Here is a 21,034-nt window from a genome sequence, read left to right as displayed (position 1 = left end):
TAGTGGCTGATTCCATCGATCCTGGACAGAATCAGGGAAGTGGGTCACCAGGTCCTTCTGATTGCCCCGAGATGGCCGTAACGCCACTGGTTCAGCACAATACTGTCACTCCTAGAGGGGGCAGCATGGGAACTACCTCGGAGGCCGGGCCTATTGTCACAGGCGGGGGGCACATTGCGGCATCCGAATCCCTCCGGCCTGCAGCTGTGGGCCTGGCCGCTGAACAGCGAAAATGGTCTGGTTTACATCTTGAGCCCTCTGTTGTTAACATCGTACAGACTGCCAGGAACCTGTCCACCATGTCAACCTATGACATAAGGTGGCACATGTTCTGCCAGTGGTGTGGGGAACAGCGGCTTGCTCCAGAATCTTGCGGCATAAAAACCGTGGTCCAGTTCTTGAGGTCTTTGTTCAATGCTGGCAGGGCTGCATCCACACTTAAGGTGTACGCAGCAGTCATTTAAGCATGTCATGATGAAGAGCAAGACGGTCCACTTGGCAGCCATCCGCTCATGGCAAGGTTTCTTAAGGGAGTCCGTCGATTACGCGCCTAAAGAGCCCCCAAATGGGATTTGGATCTGGTTCTTGGAGTACTATCTAGACCTCACTTTGAACCTTAAGACACTATAGACTTGAAACCTCTTCTTAAGACTGTGTTTCTGGTGACCATCGCCTCTACCAAGAGGATTGGCGAGCTCAATGCTTTATCTGTTAGTGTTTTTATTTATTTAACCAGGCAAGTCAGTTAAGAACAAATTCTCATTTACAATGACGGCCTACCCCAGCCAAACCCGGACAACGCTGGGCCAATTGTGCGCCACCCTATGGGACTCCCAATCACGGCCGGATGTGATGCAGCCTGGATTCGAACCAGGGACTGCTGTGACGCCTGTTGCACTGAGATGCCATGCCTTAGACCGCTACGCCACTCGGGAGCCCCAGGCATGTGTTACAATGCGGCCTAATCCTGCCTTCCTACCAAAGGTTCTGCCCCCAGGTCACGTGAACAAATGGTGCTAACAGCCTTATCCACCTCCATGCCCACTGGGGCTAATGATGTTGATGGATGCACTCTTTGTCCTGTGAAATCCCTAAACATGTACGTGGAGCAAGGCGATCCGTCGCTCTGATCAGCTGTTTGTGTGCTTTGGCGATAGAGTACAGAGCAAGCCTCTCACATTGGATTGTAGACATTATCCTGCAAGCCTAGCTGGTTGCCCAGTCACATAGTCTGTGGTAACGTTGCCACCTCCTGGGCACTGCTCTGTCTGACATGTGCGGCTGCCAGATGATGACTAGCATAGACCCTCAAGTGAAATAGAACAAAGGTTACTCACGTAACCACGGTTCTATGAGCTAGGGACTATGCTAGTCCAGATGTCGGTTCCCTTGTAGCCTCGGGAAGAGTCTCGAGGAAGTGATGCTATGCGCCCAGGTATTTATAAGGGGTGGGGGCACGCGCATCACACCCGCGGCACGGAATTCGAGATATTAATATCCTAGTACTCATCCTGCCGCCAGGCGGAAGGATATCCCATTGAATGACTAGCATAGCTCATAGAACTGTATGTGCGTAACCTTCTATTCACAGAGCTAGATCCCCTACAGCAGGGGTGTCAAGCTCATTCAGGGTCTACAGGTTTTTGTTTTTTTATTTTCAATTAAGACCTAGACAACCATGTGTGGGGAGTTCCTTACTAATTAGTGACATTAATTCATCAATCAAGTACAAGGGAGGTGCAAAAACCCGCAGCCACTCTGCCCTTCGTGGAATGAGTTTGACACCTGTGCTCTACACTGGTCTTTGACGAGAAGAAAAAAAAACTGTCGGGGGAGGTACTCTTCTGCACTGTTCAACCAGTCCAGTAAATGCGAAGGAGGAGTTAAGATGGAGAGTTGCCTTGTTAACACAGGGCGCGTTTGAATGGTAAGGCTACACCAACCGACAAGATGCAAGTCGGAGTGAAGTCGGGGGATGTGCATCTGCGACAGCCAAAAGTCGGACACTAATGTGATTTTCCAACAGCAAAGCTCAGATTAACATGGCAGTGTTGCCATTGTATATATATAAAAATATATAATGTGGAAATACACATGTCTCCAAACCCCATATCACACACTCACAAACTGAAATCATGTGTGTACATTGTATAATCAGTGAGCCTTAAATATCACATTAACTTGTAGCCACTATGAATTATGGCAAAGTTGGTTGCTGTTTCCGTCATCGTGTGGGTCGAACAAAAACACCTTAATGATTGGTTGACAATGTATATAGAGCCTCCCACAATGCAGCCGATGGCTGCAGGATGAAGTTGGTGAAGAGCAACTGCAGAAACTTGTAGTCGACTACAGTCAACTTCATGACCTTGTAAAGTTCATGCAGTCACAATGTAGGCACAAGTCAGACAATTTTATCCATGCAACACACTTTGAAAGGTGGTGACCATTGACAAAAGTGATCCGCTTGAACAGGCCCACAGAGTTTCTAAACCAAGAAGCGCGTCATCGCAAGACAACTGGGAGCCCTTGCAAAACAGACCAAGTAGATCAGGCCAGTGACGACTGGGGTTTGGGGTTTGACAAGTCAAATAAAATGTTATTGGTCACATACACATATTTAGCAGATGTTATTGCGGGTGTAGTGAAATGCTTGTGTTCCTTGCTCCAACAGTGCAGTAGTATCTAACAATTCACAAGAATACACGCATTTAAAGTAAAATAATGTAATTAAGAAATATATAAATATTAGGACGAGCAATGTCGGAGTGGCATTGGCTAAAATACAGTAGAATAGAATACAGTATATACATATGAGATGAGTAAACACTGCTAACCTTAAATGAAAACCAGAAAGTGGCTGTGGTAACTAGTGACAAGCCTTGTAACGCTGCACTTGTAATCAATGGATGGTGGTTCAGAAACAACCTGAGTCAACGGGCGCATTAGAGCGGATCACTTTTGTCAAAACATTGATCAACGTTGGTCACCGACTTTTAAAGTGTGTTGCAATATGGGTATAAAAGTTGTCTGACTTGCATGTCGACTATGAACTTGACAAAAATCATGTGATCAACGGTCATGCAGTTTTTGAAGTTGCCTTGGTTTTGATGAAGTCGCCGTCAAGTCGCTGCAGTTGCTTCCGACCAACTGCAACATGCAGCCATCCATAAGGATACCTGCTTTGCATGAAGTAACGATTTAATCATTACCATATAAACACCTGCTATGCTGATGAGTAACATAGGAAGCAATGTGAATTGTGTTTACTAAGATGAATTAAGTGACAAGCCATTCAGACCAGCCTTCCTGATTTAACTTTCATAAACTACAGTACCCGTCATAAGTTTGGACACACCTACTCATTACAGGATTTTTCTTTATTTTTACTATTTCTCACATTGTAGAATAATAGTGAAGACATCAAAACTATTAAATAACACATATGGAATCATGTATTAACCCAGAAATTGTTAAATCAAAATATATTTTCTATTTGAGATTCTTCAAAGTAGCCACACTTTGCCTTGATGACAGCTTTGCACACTCTTGGCATTCTCTCAACCAGCTTTGAGGTAGTCACCTGGAATGCATTTCAATTAACAGGTGTGCCTTGTTAAGTTAATTTGTGGAATTTCTTTCCTTAATGTGCTTGAGCCAATCAGTTGTGTTGTGACAAGGGAGGGGTGGAATACAGAAGACAGCCCTATTTGGTATGGCAAGAACAGCTCAAATAAGCAAAGAGAAACGACAGTTCATCATTACTTTAAGACATGGTCAGTCAATCTGGAAAATTTCAACGTTTCTTCAAGGGCAGTCGCAAAAACCATCAAGCGCTATGATGAAACTGGCTCTCATGAGGACCACCACAAGAAAGGAAGACCCAGAGTTACATCTGCTGCAGACGATACATTCATTAGAGTTACCAGCCTCAGAAAATGCAGCCCAAATAAATGCTTCAGAGTTCAAGTAACAGACACATCTTAACATCAACTGTTCAGACTGCGTGAAATCAGGCCTTCATCATCGAATTTCTGCAAAGAAACCACTACTAAAGGACACCAATAATAAGAAGAGACTTGCTTGGGCCAAGAACCACGAGCATGGGACATTAGACCGGTGGAAATCTGTCCTTTGGTCTGATGAGTCCAAATTTGAGATTTTTGGTTCCAACCTCTGTGTCTTTGTGAGACGCAGAGTAGGTGAACGGATGATCTCCGCATGTGTGGTTCCCACCGTGAAGCATGGAGGAAGTGTGATGGTGTGGGGGTGCTTTGCTGGTAACTCTGTCGGTGGTTTATTTAGCATTGAAGGCACACTTAACCAGCATGGCTACCACAGCATTCTGCAGTGATATGCCATCCCATCTGGTTTGCGCTTAGTCCCACTATCATTTGTTTTTCAACAGGACAATGACCCAACACACCTCCAAGCTGTGTAAGGGCTATTAGACCAATAAGGAGAGTGATGGAGTGCTGCATCAGATGACCTGGCCTCCACAATCACCCAACCTCAACCCAATTGAGATGGTTAGGGATGAGTTGGACCGCAGAGTGAAGGAAAAGCAGCCAACAAGTACTCAGCATATATGGGAACTCCTTCAAGACTGTTGGAAAAGCATTCCAGGTGAAGCTGGATGAGAGAATGCCAAGAGTGTGCAAAGCTGTCATCAAGGCAATGAGTGGCTACTTCAAAGAATCTCAAATATATTTTGATTTGTTTAACACTTTTTTGGTTACTACATGATTCCATGTTAGTTTTGATGTCTTCACTATTATTCTACAATGTAGATAATGGTAAAAAATAAAAACCCTTGAATGAGTAGGTGTGTCCAAACTTTTGACTGGTACTGTATATTTGTGTTGACAAGAACAGCACGTAACACCTCAGCTGACATTCTAGGAAAAAGTGATATTTATTAAAATCCCAAATAAAACATTCACACAAACACATATTGATTAAATATGCAAGAATAGTTCATCACCCCTCAGAAAATGGTTAAAAGCATTAGAGGTCACACATTCTAAAAAGCATGTTGATGATCTGTTATTTGGGCACTACACCATACTAATAACTGGTTATTAAAGAGGCACCACATGCCACACTTCAACTTCACTTGTTTCCTCATATTTTGGGAAGCATCCCATTCAGTGGAAAGGTTCATCGTAGAAAATAATAATAATTGCACACGTGTACAGAACAGATTAAAAATACTTTTGTGCCTGTATCTATAAGAAGTAGTTGAAAGCTGAAAAACCAACTAGAACACCAATGAAGAGTGCGACCCCTTGTGCACCCACTAACTTTAGCCCTAGCAGGGATACATCTGTAAAACTGGAGGTAGAAGTATATTCCTGAGAAGTAAAAGACAAAAAGCCTCATTTATACTCTGAATTTCCAAGTACTGTACATGAAAACAAAATAGTTAACAAAACCAAGGCCGGTATGTCAACCTAGTGCTTCCCCAAATCTCACAATACTATTATCGTCATTAATATTATGACTGTTATTATTAATATTATGATACATGTCATCTCTGTGCTAGGTTTCTATATCATATTTTTTAAAGAAAGAACTTAAACGTGAAAACAAAGTAAGTCATATCCACAGCCATCCAAAGCCTTTTCAGAAGTGTTATCTATACAGGTTAATTCATAGAAGAATTGTCACAGCATAAGGCATCTTGCAATTACAGCAGATATTTTATCATAACATTTCATTTAATCTCCACATGTTTTGGTTGTCCCTGCGATATACTATCTACCAAACAAATCGTTAAAGCAAGTGGTAAATCTCATATCAAGGCTGAAAATTCATGGAATGATTTTGATTAGAAATAAGTAGGTCTCTTAACTTTGGTTGAGAATAAGAAATGGGTGGGGGGGGGGGGGGGGGCTTGCAATCAAATATAAACAGGGGAAAGGCAAGTAATTTTTTTAAAGAGAATACTTCTGTACGCTAGCTATAAGGGCCAAAAACAACCATATCCATCCCTGAAACGTGATTGTGCGCTGTAACAAAGAAATCCACCAGGGGGCAGCATCCCAGAGCAATAAAATAAGTATTCCTGACTGAGGCTACCCTGGTCTCCATTGCATGTTGCCAAAACAATCCAAAGTAATTATCATCAGCTATGATAGAGGAAAGATTAAAGGTTTAATATGATTGTCTGCAATAATCTATCCTTCCAACCATTATTTATCAAAAGCTGAATTCCCTGACCATAATCTAACTACAATCTCTTATCTGTCAATGCATTGTACAGTATAAACCCAAGTCATGAAGCGCAGCATGATATATCACACTTTAAGATATAACCGCAATATACTACTTCATTAAGGTACTGTGTAATGATCTTACAAGAGACATAGTCTAATCATAGTCTTTGAGGTAGAGGGGCTTCATTGTGGAAAAATAGAACACACGAGGTATACAATGTTGTAACATCTCCTGATTGTCAGTACAATGAATTCAAAAATCCACCCTCGCTGAGGATTCTAAATTCAAAAAAAAGTACTGAGTGTGAATCCATGCAGTTTCTTGAAGATGCAGAAACAGCCTTCATAGTAGCTGTGGTACCTTAGCAGTTCAAATGCAAATATTTCTGAGCGCTGCAAATCAATCGATACCTACCTGATAAAAATATATATTTTCTTAATTACCAGATGCTCAGATGTTGCCTTGGGGACAAGGGGGTCAAAAGGTCAATTTAAAGAGCAGTGCTGAGCAGTGCTGATCCAAAGACAGGAATTGATTGGCTGTTTCCACCCCAATCCTTTACATAAGCAGCGCTACATAATGCAAGCATGTAGCTAAATTCATAAACGCTTTGTTGTTATGAAGATGTCATATCAACGTGTAGGTGCTTTTAAGACATGATTTCAAGCCCCTAAGTAAAGCTACTTCAACCCCAAATCTCTGTTTTAAAGCCGCACTATTGCAGAGCTAAGAATTCCTGCACCCATCAATCCCCTACTAAAAGCTGTAAGTAAAGACATCCAAAAGAGCAGCTAACTTCAGAGTGATGATCCCTCTACTTATAAAAGTACAGAGGACCCTGGGTAATTGATGAGACAACCGGATAGAAAACAAAATTCTATAACTAAAAACAAATGGTTTAAATGGGTCATGAAAGAAACAAACACTCAAACCAGCAAATACAGTTGTATAGTTTGTAACTATGACAGAAACATAGAGCAGTGAAACACACAGTTATTGTTTCACAGCAAGCTGGCGGACACCTGAGAAAAACCAACATGTCTGCACATATAAGTACCAATGAGAATTAACAATTCCTGTTGACTTCCACCGGGGGGAAAAAAAAGTTATCTGTGTCTGAGGTACAATTAATAGAAAATCTCAGCAAAGATTGATTTGTGTGCGACTGCATTATGCAAATGTAGAGGTTTTCTATAACATGAGGTCACAATGTTACTTTGTTATGCCCTGAAGAAATAAATCTTTTAAGCTTTTCTACTTAAAATAGAAGATATTTAAAATTTTATAGAATCCAAATATATATATTTTTTGCATTGACTATATTGTTAGTGATGATAATCATAATAATAATAAAGATGAGAATAATAATGTTAAAAATAAAATAAGTTTAATTGTGAGTCAGTAGCTGTGTTAAATGTGTAAACAGTGCATTACCCTTCCAACCTATTATTTTTATTTGTTCTTAGATAATCACTGCATTTATGTAGAAATAAATTATTCACAGGCTGTGCATATATCGTAATCATATACCGGCTCTTTGTTGGGTTATTCAAACTTATTTTGGCTAAAGAACAGAAGAGGGGAGAAGATATGAGAGAACCTGAGAGAGACCACTTGAAGTACACTGAGTTTTAGTTTGTGTTTTGCTGTATATGTTTTTTTGGCATAGGCTATTTAGAAAATGTGGTTGTTTCTTTTGGCTTTAGTTTTGGCATCAAAAAGGGAAGGAGTTGAGTTGTTAAGAGTTGTTAAGATGATGGGTTGATTGAGGTAGGTGTGTAGGGTAGCGGCTGGGATCCACTGCGCCCACCAGGGGCTTTGTTGTTACTTGATGATCCAGAGGGGCCTGACCCTGCTGCCTGAGCAAAAAGCACACCTGCATGAAAACAAAAAACAGAGTTACAGTAACATTTAGTGTAACATTTATGTCATTGCAAAAAGATAGCAAGTTGAAAGTTCAACTTGTGTTTTCCTGACCTACAACGGTCCAATGTTGTGAGTTGCAACAAGTCAGGAGTGACAGTTGTAACACAAGAGTGTTGTAGACTGACTGGTGACTCACCAGTGTACATGACTCCATTGAGCTCCACTGACATACTGATGCTGCTCATGCCATTTGTGGTGAGATTGAGAGCGGAGTCCTGCCGGCCATCTGAGAAAACACACACAGCATGTAACGTACACAGCGGCAATCAGCAGTTGAAACAACAAAGAGTTTTCCCTGCTCGTTTCCATAAAAAGCTGAGGGATGGGGCTGGAGAAACATAACCACTCTCAAATTCATAGACACCGATATGGATGCAAGGACAGACCATCCATATCAAAATGATAGTTTAGCCATGTTTTGAGGCTATATAGTGTTTGTTTACATTCATTTTGTTTACAAATCTGCTGGAGGGTGGTCCTGGAGTTGAGAGAGAACTTGGGCAAATACAATGGTGCAATTACACTTGACATGTGGACTGAGCCACACGGTCCCGTGTGGCTCAGTTGGTAGAGCATGGCGCTTGCAACGCCAGGGTTGTGGGTTCAATTCCCACGGGGGGACCAGGATGAATATGTATGAACTTTCCAATTTGTAAGTCGCTCTGGATAAGAGCGTCTGCTAAATGACTTAAATGTAAATGTAATGTAAATGGACTGACGATTTTCGAAAAATAGGATACTTGTTTACAAACATTGGAGTATAACATGCTTATATTTCAGGTTGATGGGGTATGACAGTTAAACTAAGCTCATGATGCATTTATATGTTATTCTTCAAGAATCAATGGGTAAATATCCTTAAATTATATGTACAATTATATGTGGTGAAGTTATTAATTGCACTTTGGATGGTGTATCAATACACCCAGTCACTACGAAGATACAGGTGTCCTTCCTAACTCAGTTGCTGGAGAGGATGGAAACCACTCAGGGATTTCACCATGACTTTAAAACAGTTACAGAATTTAATGGCTGTGATACAGGAAAACTGAGAATGGATCAACAACTTTGTAGTTACTCCACAGTACTAACTTAATTGACAGAGTGAAAAGAAGGAAGCCTGTAAAGAAAACAAATACTACAAAACATGCATCCTGTTTGCAACAAGGCACTAAAGTAATACTGCAAAAATGTGTCAAAGCAATTCAAAATTATGTTTGGGGCAAATCCCAATACAACACATGAATGAGTATCATTCTCCATATGTTCAAGCATAGTGGTGTCTGCATCATGTTATGGATATGCTTGTAATCGTTAAGGACTGGGCAGTTTTCTAGGATAAAAATGGAGCTAAGCACAGGCAAAATCCTAGAGGAAAACCTGGTTCAGTCCGCTTTCCACCAGACACTGGGAGATGAATTCACCTTTCAGCAGGACAATAACCTAAAACAGAAGGCCAAATCTACACTGGAGTTGCTTACTAAGAAGATAGTGAAAGTTCCTGAGTGGCCAAGTTACAGTTTTGACTTCAATCTACTTGAAAATCTATGGCAAGACCTGAAAATGGTTGTCTAGCAATGATCAAAAATGGATTTGACAGAGCTTGAAGAATTTTGAAAGGAACAATGGAAAAAATTTGCACAATCCAGGTGTGGGAAGCTCTTAGAAACTTACCCAGAAAGACTCACAGCTGTAATTGCTGCCAAAGGTGGTTCTACAAAGTATTTACTCAGAGGTGTGAATAGTTATATAAATCAGATACTGTATTTCGTTTTCAAAAAACTTGCTAACATTTCTAAAAACAGGTTTTCACTTTGTCATTATGGGGTATTGTGTGTAGATGGGTGAGAAAAAAAATCCATTGAATACATTTTGAATTCAGGATGTAACAACAATTTGGAATAAGTCAAGGGACAGGAATACTTCCTGAAGGCACTGTAAACTAATTAACTAACTGCACAACCTAATTTATAAACAAACAAATTCATTAAACAATCTAACACGTACAAATGGATATCTGAATAAACTAACTACGTGAACAACCCTAACAAACGGAACAACCTAATATATTAAACAAAGTCACTGAACAACCTAACATTTACATACTAACTGTACAACCTATTATGTAAACTGCCTTGCTGAACTATACATACAAACAGCCTGAAAAACCAAACGTCTGAGCAACCATGAAAACACAACCCTACTACTGAAGCACAGACACACACACAACCTCATACGTTTCTGTGGAGACTTGCAAACGACTGTTAAATAGACAGAAAACACATAAGAGAAGAGTTGAGGGGGGAAAAGCTACATAGCTTTAGGGCATTTCCATGAAATAGTACTCATTCATTTGAACAAAAAAACTAAATGTCAAGGAAAATTCCCCAGCATTCTGTAATTTTACTAGACACTGATAAGAGCATAAGAAAGTTCTGCTGTTGAATCCCCTACGTATAGAGTCTGTATGCTGCTGGGGCACATTGTATGTGCAAAAGGGGTCAATGTACGCAATTGTTTGACATGGCCAGTTCAAGATCGACAATTTTGCTTCAGAACAGGAGGCCTGATCTACATGACATAAATACCCTTTTAGGACTGTACTGTAGACCAGTGTTTTCTCAGATGATGGGTTGAGAACCACTAATGGGTTGTGTGGCCAGTCCCTGGGTTGTAGCTACAGACTGGGTTGTGGCTTAGAGATACGGTTTTGTCTAATGTGGTGGTTGTCAAGGAGAAATTGAAAGGCCTTCATTAGCTAGGTCACAATGTAAAAAAGTTTGGGAACCAATGCTGTATATGTATTTACTATGGATCCCCATTAGCTGCTGCCAAAACTCTTCCTGGGGTCCGGCAAAATTAAGGCAATTTATACCATTTTAAAACATTACAATACATTCACAAATTTCACAACACACTGTGTGCCCTCAGGCCTCTACGCTGTGAGTGACATACTTTGGTTATTAACCATACTAAGACATATGTTATTTTACTGGTGGGCTGCAATGGTGGCCCAATATTGGTACCTTCAAATTAAACTTTATTTAAAGTGCATCTAAAATTGCAACACTCTTTACCTTGGTTGTTGATGCGGATGTTCATGGGCATCTGGGCGGTCATGGCCAGCAGGTTGTGCTGCAACGCTCTCTGCAGCAGTTGCTGGTGCTCCTCTGCAGGCAGAGCCATCTTCTTCTCCGGGGGCTCGCCCGCCTCCAGTCTGTCCCTCAGCTGCTCCAGAGCCGCTACCTGGGCCGCCATGGCTGCCTGGGCCGCTGCCGCCTGCACCACTGCCACCGAGTGACCCGCCAGAGGATGCCCAGACATGCGGCCCACGCCAGACAGGGGCTGACCGCCCTCATCTTCTGCAGGGGAAATGGAGAAGTTTGGAACAGGATAGTGTTGGATGTGTTGGCATTTCAAATAAAATGTGTGATGCTATGGGTTACTGTTCACTTCAACTGTTCTGTGGTAATCTGTATGAACCCACCCAACACTTTGTGGTTGTGTTCGTGTTATGGTTTACTGTTCACTTCAATCTGAATGATATGAATGAACCCAAAGAAGAATTTAAATTAAATAAAACAAACTTCCTAATTTCAATGCAGCATAATTATCCTCTAAAAGATATCTGAGCAAAACCCGTTGCTCTCCAACAACACCTTTCTTGATTTTCTGGATGGGAGTGAGAGATGCTCCGTTGGTGGTCACGTTCATCCCCATGTTCTGCATGGACATCTTGGAGGAGGACAGCATGGTGGGGGTCCCATTGGGGGAGTAGGTGAAGAGGGAGCTGCCGAAGCTCTGCCGGCGGCCCTCCCGCCGGTTACTGTCGATAGCTGTCTGGAGCTCATTGGGGTTGCTGAGGCTCCTCTTGTCACATTCATATGGGTACAGGTACTTCATGTATCTGTGAAAACGTCATTTCAGTTGGTATTAGGAACATTATGAAATCATGTGAAAAACACTATTACAATGGATAAGTATACCTTGAAACAAGTTTACAAATTGTAAACTGGGACTAATTCAGATAATGTATATCATGACAACAAGATGCCCAGCGCTTCATGCCAAGCCTCCCCTCCATCCGCTCCTACCACCCGCAAAATTTCAATCGCATCTCGCACCCTACACTTGTCTGTCCAATGCATGTAAATAGCTTGCCGCTCCATAGCAAGCTGCTCTATCCACACTGATTGGTGAAGTTATTTAATGTTGTGCTAAATGTAAAAAAAATAAAAAAAAGTTGATTTCAAAGGTTTAAAAAGGATCAGAAAGGAACAATATAAACAGTTACTTTGTTTATGTTGGTTCCAACCCCTGGTACTCACTGTGTCCTGAGAGTAAAGGCAGCACTGGTAATTGAGGTAGGCAGGTTGAGTCCTTTAGTGATCTCTCTCCACAGCTTCTTGTTGATGACCTCCACCAGGCCTCCCTTCTCTGTCACCAGCTGGTACAGCATGTACAGGTCCAGGACCTGCTTGGCCATGATGGGGATCCTGTTCACAGGGGTTCCTGGAGACAGGGAAAAGACAACTCACTGCCTGTGGTTACGCCATACTCTTTTTCTAGGTTTCTCTTTTGATACGTTGCTATGGAACTGAGTGTGAACTGACAAAGCCTTCTAGTAGTTTGAAACGGTTTGAACGCTTCAGGAGTACAACACTACATTCAATGGGCGTGGCTTTGGTGACAGAAATGTCATGGTCTAATAGAGAGAGGGTATTGTTTTCCTACAGAGTGTCACACCTTTTCTGAGCACACAATACTTCAATACATAATATATTGTCAATTCCATGTCTGTTTTATTCTTGTTATGGTATTGGGTCTTATTATCCTTTCAAATACGTGACATCTTCTTTAACAATTAAGAAAGCTATTGAAAAAAAAAAAACGAAGGATATTTTTCTCCTTTGTCTTTTGTCAATTTCCTATATTGTCCCTAGAGGGCAGTGTCCAATTATTAGAGAAACTATGCACGCAGACCCGCCCATACATTTGTTTGAGAGTAAACACACTGTAAACATCCAAAACTGGATTTTCCACACGGACTATCTTGACGTTTATTTATATTTATTGTTATTACATTTAACATGTTGGCCTTATATTTCCAAAGTAGAACTCATTTGTGTATCAACATTATACAATGTACTGTGCTGTTTGAAATGCTTGAATAAAAACACTACATGAACCCACAATGACTACTCTCCATGATGTTTCTCTGCATCGTTTTGTAGATACAGTCTGACTATGATTAATAAAATATGCTTGTGTGGAATTGCCATGTTCTGAGGCAGCAATTCACACTTGGAATGCTGAACCAAACCAAACACCATAACTGAACGGAGCAACATACAAACTCTGGAGCCTAAACATATGCGTAAATACATTCCTAACTCAATACATGCACTCTTGTGTACGCTCTACTTTATACGCGCTGGGAACAGTGAGGGCTTGGCAATCATCTCCAAATGAATAACGATCCACCCATGGAGGTGAAAGCTGAGAGTGGTGTTTCGTATGTCAATGAAGGGGGGAGGGACGGGGGGGGGGGTTAGAGCAGTGTTTCCCAACTCCAGTCCTCAAGTACACCCAACAGTACACATTTTGATTGTCGCCCTGGACAAACACACCCGATTCAACTAATCATCAAACCCTTTGAGTTGAATCAGGTGTGCTTGTCCGGGCCTACGATCAAAATGTGTACTGTTGGGGGTAGTTGAGGACTGGAGTTGGGAACCACTGGGCTAGAGAACAGAACGCTGCCTCCCAGTACTAATCCACCAAGGCAAACAGTACAGCCTTCCAGTCTCCATTGAGTCATGGCAGTTACTGGCATTGATGTGGCTCTGCTAGATACAGGGACAGAAAGGTACAGTACTCTCTGGCACATTCGACACTCCCTCACCTCTCTTTTGCATGAAGCTGAATAGGTCATCCAGAAACTCTTTTCTCTTGGGGTCGCCATCTAGTTCATAGAGCTGTTGAGGAGATGAGAAGAGGGGAGGGGGAAGAGATGGAACAGGTTACAGCTGGGAGCAGATTACCAACGGAGGTTGAGAGCCATTATTGCCCCAAAATGGAGGATGGAGCCTCAGCCTTAGAATGCCATCAAGTCGAGAGAGGAGGCCCAGTCTGATGAAAACCTGATGTGGCCCTGCTGCTATGGCTCCGGAAAGCTCAGTGAAAGTTAACAGTAAAAGTGGATCACATGCTCAGTGGAATACAGTGGGCTATTGAGGCAACTTCCATTGCGGTATGAAGATTGTTCACAACAGTCTGATTCATACTTGCTGGTGTGAAGAGTATCTTTGACTGGCTAGAATGTTAAACAAATGTGCATCTTACAAACCAAATGTATACCTGAGGTGAAAGAAATTATTATATATATATATATATATATATATATATATATATATATATATATATATATATATATATACCTGCTACACAAGGTTCTTCATCATTACAACAGTTCGGCCAGAACACACAATGTAAAACTCTACTCTGGTTTGGGAGGGCTTTTTTCAGGCTCTTGCTGTGTAACCACAAACAGGCCATTCTCTTTGTGGCATTTAGCGCTCATTAGTGACGCCAAGCTGCCGTAAGATCTTATTATCAGAGGGATGGGGGGCTGGATGATTAGGCGGGGAGAGCGGTAATGTAGGGCTGGAGGCAAGGCAAGTCTTAATTACAGGATGCCTGCATTTCGAGGAGTGCCGTGCCATAAATCTTCAAAATGGCTCCCCTCAGTCTCTCTCGCTCAAGTTTGTAATAGATCTCCCCCCCCATGCCTCCCTCCACCTCTTCCTCCTCCACAGAGCAACTGCCGTGTTCTTCCTTTTCCTTCTATCCAATCCACACCGGTCTGCTCTGCCAGCATTCCTACTGTAGGCTCCTGAGATAGGCCTAACCTGCCTGGGACAAGACAATCGCCTTGACAATAGAACTGTCTGGACAAAATGAGATCACATAAGTTACAGCAAACATAAACAAGAGGGCATATCTGTTTGCCACAGAGTATCTACAGTTGAAGGCGGAGGTTTACATACACTTAGGTTGGAGTCATTAAAACTTGTTTTTCAACCACTCCACAAACTTCTTGTTAACAAACTATAGTTTTGGCAAGTCGGTTAGGACATCTATTTTGTGCATGACAAGTAATTTTTCCAACAATTAGTTAGACAGATTATTTCACTTATAATTCACTGTATCACAATTCCAGTGGGTCAGAAGTTTACATACACTAAGTTGACAGTCCCTTTAAACAGCTTGGAAAATTCCAGAAAATGACGTCATGGCTTTAGAAGCTTCTGATAGGCTAATGGACATAATTTGAGTCAATTAGAGGTGTACCTGTGGATGTATTTCAAGGCCTACCTTCAAACTCAGTGGCTCTTTGCTTGACATCATGGGAAAATTAAAAGAAATCAGCCAAGACATCAGAAAAAAATTGTCGACCTCCACAAGTCTGGTTCATCCTTGGGAGCAATTTCCAAACGCCTGAAGGATACCACGTTCTTCTGTACAAACAATAGTACGCAAGTATAAACACCATGGGACCACGCAGCCGTCATACCGCTCAGGAAGGAGACGCGTTCTGTCTCCTAGATATGAATGTACTCTGGTGCGAAAAGTGCAAATCAATCCCAGAATAACAGCAAAGGACCATGTGAAGATGCTGGAGGAAACAGGTACAAAAGCATCTATATCCACAGTAAAACGAGTCCTATATCGACATACCCTGAAAGGCCGCTCAGCAAGGAAGAAGCCACTGCTCCAAAACCACCATAAAAAGCCAGACTACGGTTTGCAACTGCACATGGGGACAAAGATTGTACTTTTTGGAGAAATGTCCTCTGGTCTGATGAAACAAAAATAGAACTGTTTGGCCTTAATGAGCCAAACAGCCGAAGTGGGGAGGGGGTGGGAAGGGTGCTTTGCTGCAGGAGGGACTGGTGCACTTCACAAAATAGATGGCATCATGAGGAGGACAATTATGTGAATATATTAAAGCAACATCTCAAGACATCAGTCAGGAAGTTAAAGCTTGGCCGCAAATGGGTCTTCCAAATGGACAATGACCCCAAGCATACTTCCAAATTTGTGGAAAATGGCTTAAGGACAACAAAGTCAAGGTATTGGAGTGGGCATCACAAAGCCCTGACCTCATCCTATAGAAAATCTATGGGCAGAAATGAAAAAGCGTGTGCAAGCAAGGAGGCCTACAAACCTGACTCAGTTACACCAGCTCTGTCAGGAGGAATGGGCCAAAATTCACACAACTTATTGTGGGAAGCTTGTGGAAGGCTACCTGAAATGTTTGAGCCAAGTTAAACAATTTAAAGGTAATGCTACCAAATACTAATTGAGTGTATGTAAACTTCTGACCCACTGGGAATGTGATGAAAGAAATAAAAGTTGAAATAAATAATTCTCTCTACAATTATTCTGACATTTCACATCCTTAAAATAAAGTGGTGATCCTAACTGACCTAAGACAGGGAATCTTTACTAGGATTAAATGTCAGGAATTGTGAAAACTGAGTTTAAATGTATTTGGCTAAGGTGTATGTAAACTTCCGACTTCAACTGTGTGTAGTCAATAGGGTGATTTGTGTGCTCTCTTCATCTGGTATAGGATACCCTTTTGGCTTCATAGCTTAACCAGGGATCTGAGACATGATGTCTGGGGGCCCAATTGTATCCAGCCACCTAATCTAATGTGAATCTCAATGAATTCAGTCAATTCTGGTTTGGCAATGTGGTAATTGCTATACTGTGAGCCTGTACTGTATATTGAAAATAATATTTTCTTTAAAAACAATGGGCCATTCGCTAAAATTACTTTGGAGGTCCCTGGTTTAGACTGAAGATTAGCATGAGATTCATGTCAAAGGAAAGTTGATTAGCTGGGCCAAGCCATAGCAAAGGGTTTGGAGTACCAGTGGCTGGTGAACAAGACAGTTGGAGAGGTTGAGGGACAGCAGCAACCACTCTGAACAAGATTACCGACACCATCCCTGACAAGCAGAATCAATTTACTTAGGCAAAGCCATGGAGCATGCTCCTCTTTCTTTAAACAGTTAACTTTCCTGACACTAGAGAAACCCACCAATCAGGTTCCCTTCCCCACCCCCTCTCTCTATCAACCACCACTCCCTTTAGTTGGGCCCCTCTCTCTCGTATTACTGGATACAGCTGCATCCTTTTCCCAGGAAACTCTTAGAGACCCCCCACACACACACACCCATCTAATCCCCCCTCCAAACCAGACCCCCCCCTCCCCTCCCCCACATACCTCTAGTAGAACACATCTGTTTATCTGGGCTGGGTGGGGTTTGGGGGCTACAGGTTGTCACATCAACCTAAATCTATAGTATACACACTGATAGGGCGTTGACCGTCTCCTTGTGTGCGATTGTCTCGCAAAGAGCTGTGTCAATGAGCAAAAACATTGGTGGTGAGCATTACTGTACATTACTTTTACGTGTGCCCCAGTGATACTGCGGCAAAGTAGGCAGGCGTTTTAGATGTAACTTTTAGTAGCAGGGAGTTTTAATGTGAGCAGGTTTCCTGCCAAACCAGATTTCCTTAGATCCACCCAGAATGTTACAATGTGAATAAGCAAACGGATAGTCAGAGACCACTTCAATGCATTGTCTGTGCAAACTACATAAAATGGTTGAGCGCGCCATGTTTATTTGGCTGTTTACAATGTTTCTTCATTCGTAACTCTTGGATCATTAGACACAAGATAAGCAACATGTTCATTTCAAAATGCTCTAACTACTGTGTGCAGGTCAAGCTTGTCGTGTGGCTGTTGGGTTAAAACACACACACACACACACAAAAATAAATCTGTTTCATGTCAAATATCATAAATTATTCCAGCGCAGGTAGCTGGAATTGGTACTCAAACCTGTTAAGATAAACAACAGCAACCGGAGTCCCATGCAAATCATCATGGCACCGGGCGAGAAGTGTCACGTAGCACATAATTGGGCTTAGCTATTGAACCCTATCCCCACATGGACATTGAGAGGGAACTGCATTGAGCTGATTTGTCACACAAACACTTACCCATCCTTTCACACCTGACAATCACCCCCGGGCAGGGCTGACACACACACACACACACACACACACACACACACACACACACACACACACACACACACACACACACACACACACACACACACACACAGTGGGGGATGGGAGGGAAAGGTCAGGAGGGGGAGGGAGCAAACATGCAGCTCGACTTCACCAGTGTGAGAAGGTTCTGGATTTGGTTTGTGAACATCGGTACATGATCGCTCTTATTCAAATAGTGCATTGTTCCTAGCTGTATCCCTCCTATGCTAGCTTTCTGCGTTTTCACATGGCTGTCAAGTGAACAAGGACAGTTCAACACCACAATGTGGTGCTGGCTGTTCCCTTTCACTCATACACACTCAACTCAAAGAGATAATAAAAACCACAGTTCCAAATAAGAAACCACATTAATGGAAATGTATCACAGTGAGGTAAGGAAGATAAAGAGCTAACAGTACGCTAGCTGAGTTTGCTAGCATTGAATTAAAAGAACCAACCGTTCTGAATTTATCAATTTGAGTTGGCATGTAGAAACAGATAAATCATTGTGTTGAGTATAATACCCTTATTTTATGCTAGGGCCTACTACATTACACAACTAAGAGCTTACCTTTTTATCCCCCTAAGAAAAAAATGATCATCATAATTGTGTATATTTTGTGCCTTCTAGAGAATATTTCCACTCAAGAGGAAAATAATTTGTAGAAGTCAAGTCAAAGTTTTACTGGGCTGCAGGAACAGGAAATTAAGACTACATGGTAGCCTGGCGGGTCAGAGCGTAAACGAAAGGTCACTGGATCGAATCCCCGAGCCGACATGGTACAAATCTGTCGTTCTGCCACTGAGCAAGGCAGTTAACCCCCAAATACAACTGCTCCCCGGGAGCCGATGACGTGGATATCGATTTAAGGTAGCCCCCCCCGCACCTCTCTGCATCGGAGAGGTTGGGTTAAATGCTGACACATTTCAGTTGAATGCATTCAGTTGTACAACTGGTATCCCCCTTTCCCATAATCTAAGCTCAAGAAGAAGGAACCAGCAAAGTATACTGTAGTATGTTGTTGAAGTGAAAATAAGGAGCTAATACCTACAGGGTAAGTGACTTGCAGAATATACCAACGTTGTATGTAAATAAAGATTAACGTCTTCCAAAATCATCCCCAGTCTGTACCTCTTTCTAGTGTAGTGCGAAGACATAATTAACACAGTAAGAAAGAATGCACACTTGCGGATGGTCAATGAATGAATAGCAAAAGAAGTTCCACTCTGTATTTGAATGAGTCTGAAACTAGTCCATTTATGACTTTCCAGTCTGTCTCTCTCCTCTTTCTATACCCAAACAAATACAGAAACCTATGCATGAGCAGACATTTACTCATTTTAAACCTGAGAACAAATGCAGCCTTTCTGAGCACTATACCTACAGAGACAGAAGCCACTGCCAAACACGCTCCAACACATCTTAATCCTGACTGAATTCCCAATCTTTAAATCCAAGATTCACCTTATGAACAGAGGGTTGGGGGCACAATCAAGGGACTAAGATGCAGGGAAGTAAGCATTTCGTTGAACGGTGTATACCATGTGTATCCTGTACATAATAGAACTTAAAACTGAAACTGAAATACTCAGAAGCAAAAACAAAAGCTGTTTCTCGTAGTGAGTATTGCTGCATTTTCTAAGAACTGAAGAGAGTTGAGAGGATTGTTAAAACAATTTCAAGGAATTGATTTGTGTGGATTAAGAGTAATGGTGATAGCACATGTAATATGTTTGAATTCTGCCAATTAATGTAGTCAATAAAATAACTACATTTAAATGATTCAAGTAATCCTATATAGGGCCTATGGCAAAGTAATAATCATGTCTTTCGTTGTATATATTTACATTTGAAGTAAAAGAGAGTGAACACCACTTGACGATACATGACATGGAAATAGAATGAACAAAATTCAAATGATACATGTATCCCATTCCCACTAACCCCAGCTGTTCTTACATACAGCCAGTACAGACTTTGATAATGAATGTAGAATAGTTGGTAGCTTGTGAGAGCCTCTACATGGCTAACTGCATTGATGATGTATTAAAGGCCTATCCTTACTACACTTAAATGATAATGCCAGAGAAGCCGATGTTTGGAGGATATATTGGCATGGGTGTCGTTAGGCCCGAGACGAAGTTGAGGCCTGGCAAACCGTGCCAATATATCCTCCAAAACAACAGCTTACCAACCTATTCAAATAATGACCGACATATTTTCATGAAAAACTTTATTTAGATTAATTTATTCATACCATTTCATCATTCCACGAGATATAGTCCTGACACAAATCTGAGGTTGCTACCCAAGCCATCTGGTCATTCGTTCTATCGGTTTGGTTGCCAGAGACACGACCCAGTTGTGAAGTCTTTTTGTTCTGCATCTATGGATGCGACAATCGTTTGTTCTAAATGTTATACTGGCTGGCAATGTTCTTATCCCTTGCTTGTTAGCTAGCCAACTATGGCTAACGTAGTCACGTCAAAAAGTGCTGCCAGAATAACAGCAAAATAGCTGCATTTGCATTTGTTAAAGCTGTTTTCTAGTGACATTTATTTGGATACATTCATAACAATGAGTTAATGAGGCGTGATTTCACCTGGCATAGAAAATGTACTCTCTCATCAGAACACGGTTGTTCAGAGGAGCTAGCCAACAACACAGCTATCACAATCACTTCAAACTGAAGCTGGAAAGACAGCTGCATTTCATTTGACCTGTTTTCTATTGACATTTCTTTGTTTATATCCA

The 21,034-nt window shown here is 41.7% G+C and overlaps 1 protein-coding gene across 1 annotated transcript in view; it reads right to left on the bottom strand.

Annotated features, from left to right (window-relative positions):
* Positions 1-4,891: 4,891 nt before the first annotated feature.
* LOC120054692 (AT-rich interactive domain-containing protein 3A-like) overlaps positions 4,892-21,034 on the bottom strand; it is a 40,028-nt gene continuing 23,885 nt past the window's right edge. The window contains exons 4-9 of the mRNA XM_039002231.1: positions 14,051-14,123; positions 12,474-12,657; positions 11,805-12,052; positions 11,223-11,507; positions 8,282-8,371; positions 4,892-8,095 (exon numbers count right to left, since the gene is read on the bottom strand). Coding sequence (XP_038858159.1) covers positions 7,968-8,095; positions 8,282-8,371; positions 11,223-11,507; positions 11,805-12,052; positions 12,474-12,657; positions 14,051-14,123 — 1,008 coding nt within the window. The 3' untranslated portion in view covers positions 4,892-7,967. The remainder of the gene's footprint in view (positions 8,096-8,281; positions 8,372-11,222; positions 11,508-11,804; positions 12,053-12,473; positions 12,658-14,050; positions 14,124-21,034) is intronic.

Source organism: Salvelinus namaycush, chromosome 10 (assembly GCF_016432855.1).
Source record: "Salvelinus namaycush isolate Seneca chromosome 10, SaNama_1.0, whole genome shotgun sequence".
In the NCBI taxonomy this organism is placed as follows: domain Eukaryota; kingdom Metazoa; phylum Chordata; class Actinopteri; order Salmoniformes; family Salmonidae; genus Salvelinus; species Salvelinus namaycush.
Note: the sequence above shows the minus strand (reverse complement) of the source record. Positions and strands in the feature narration are given on the sequence as shown.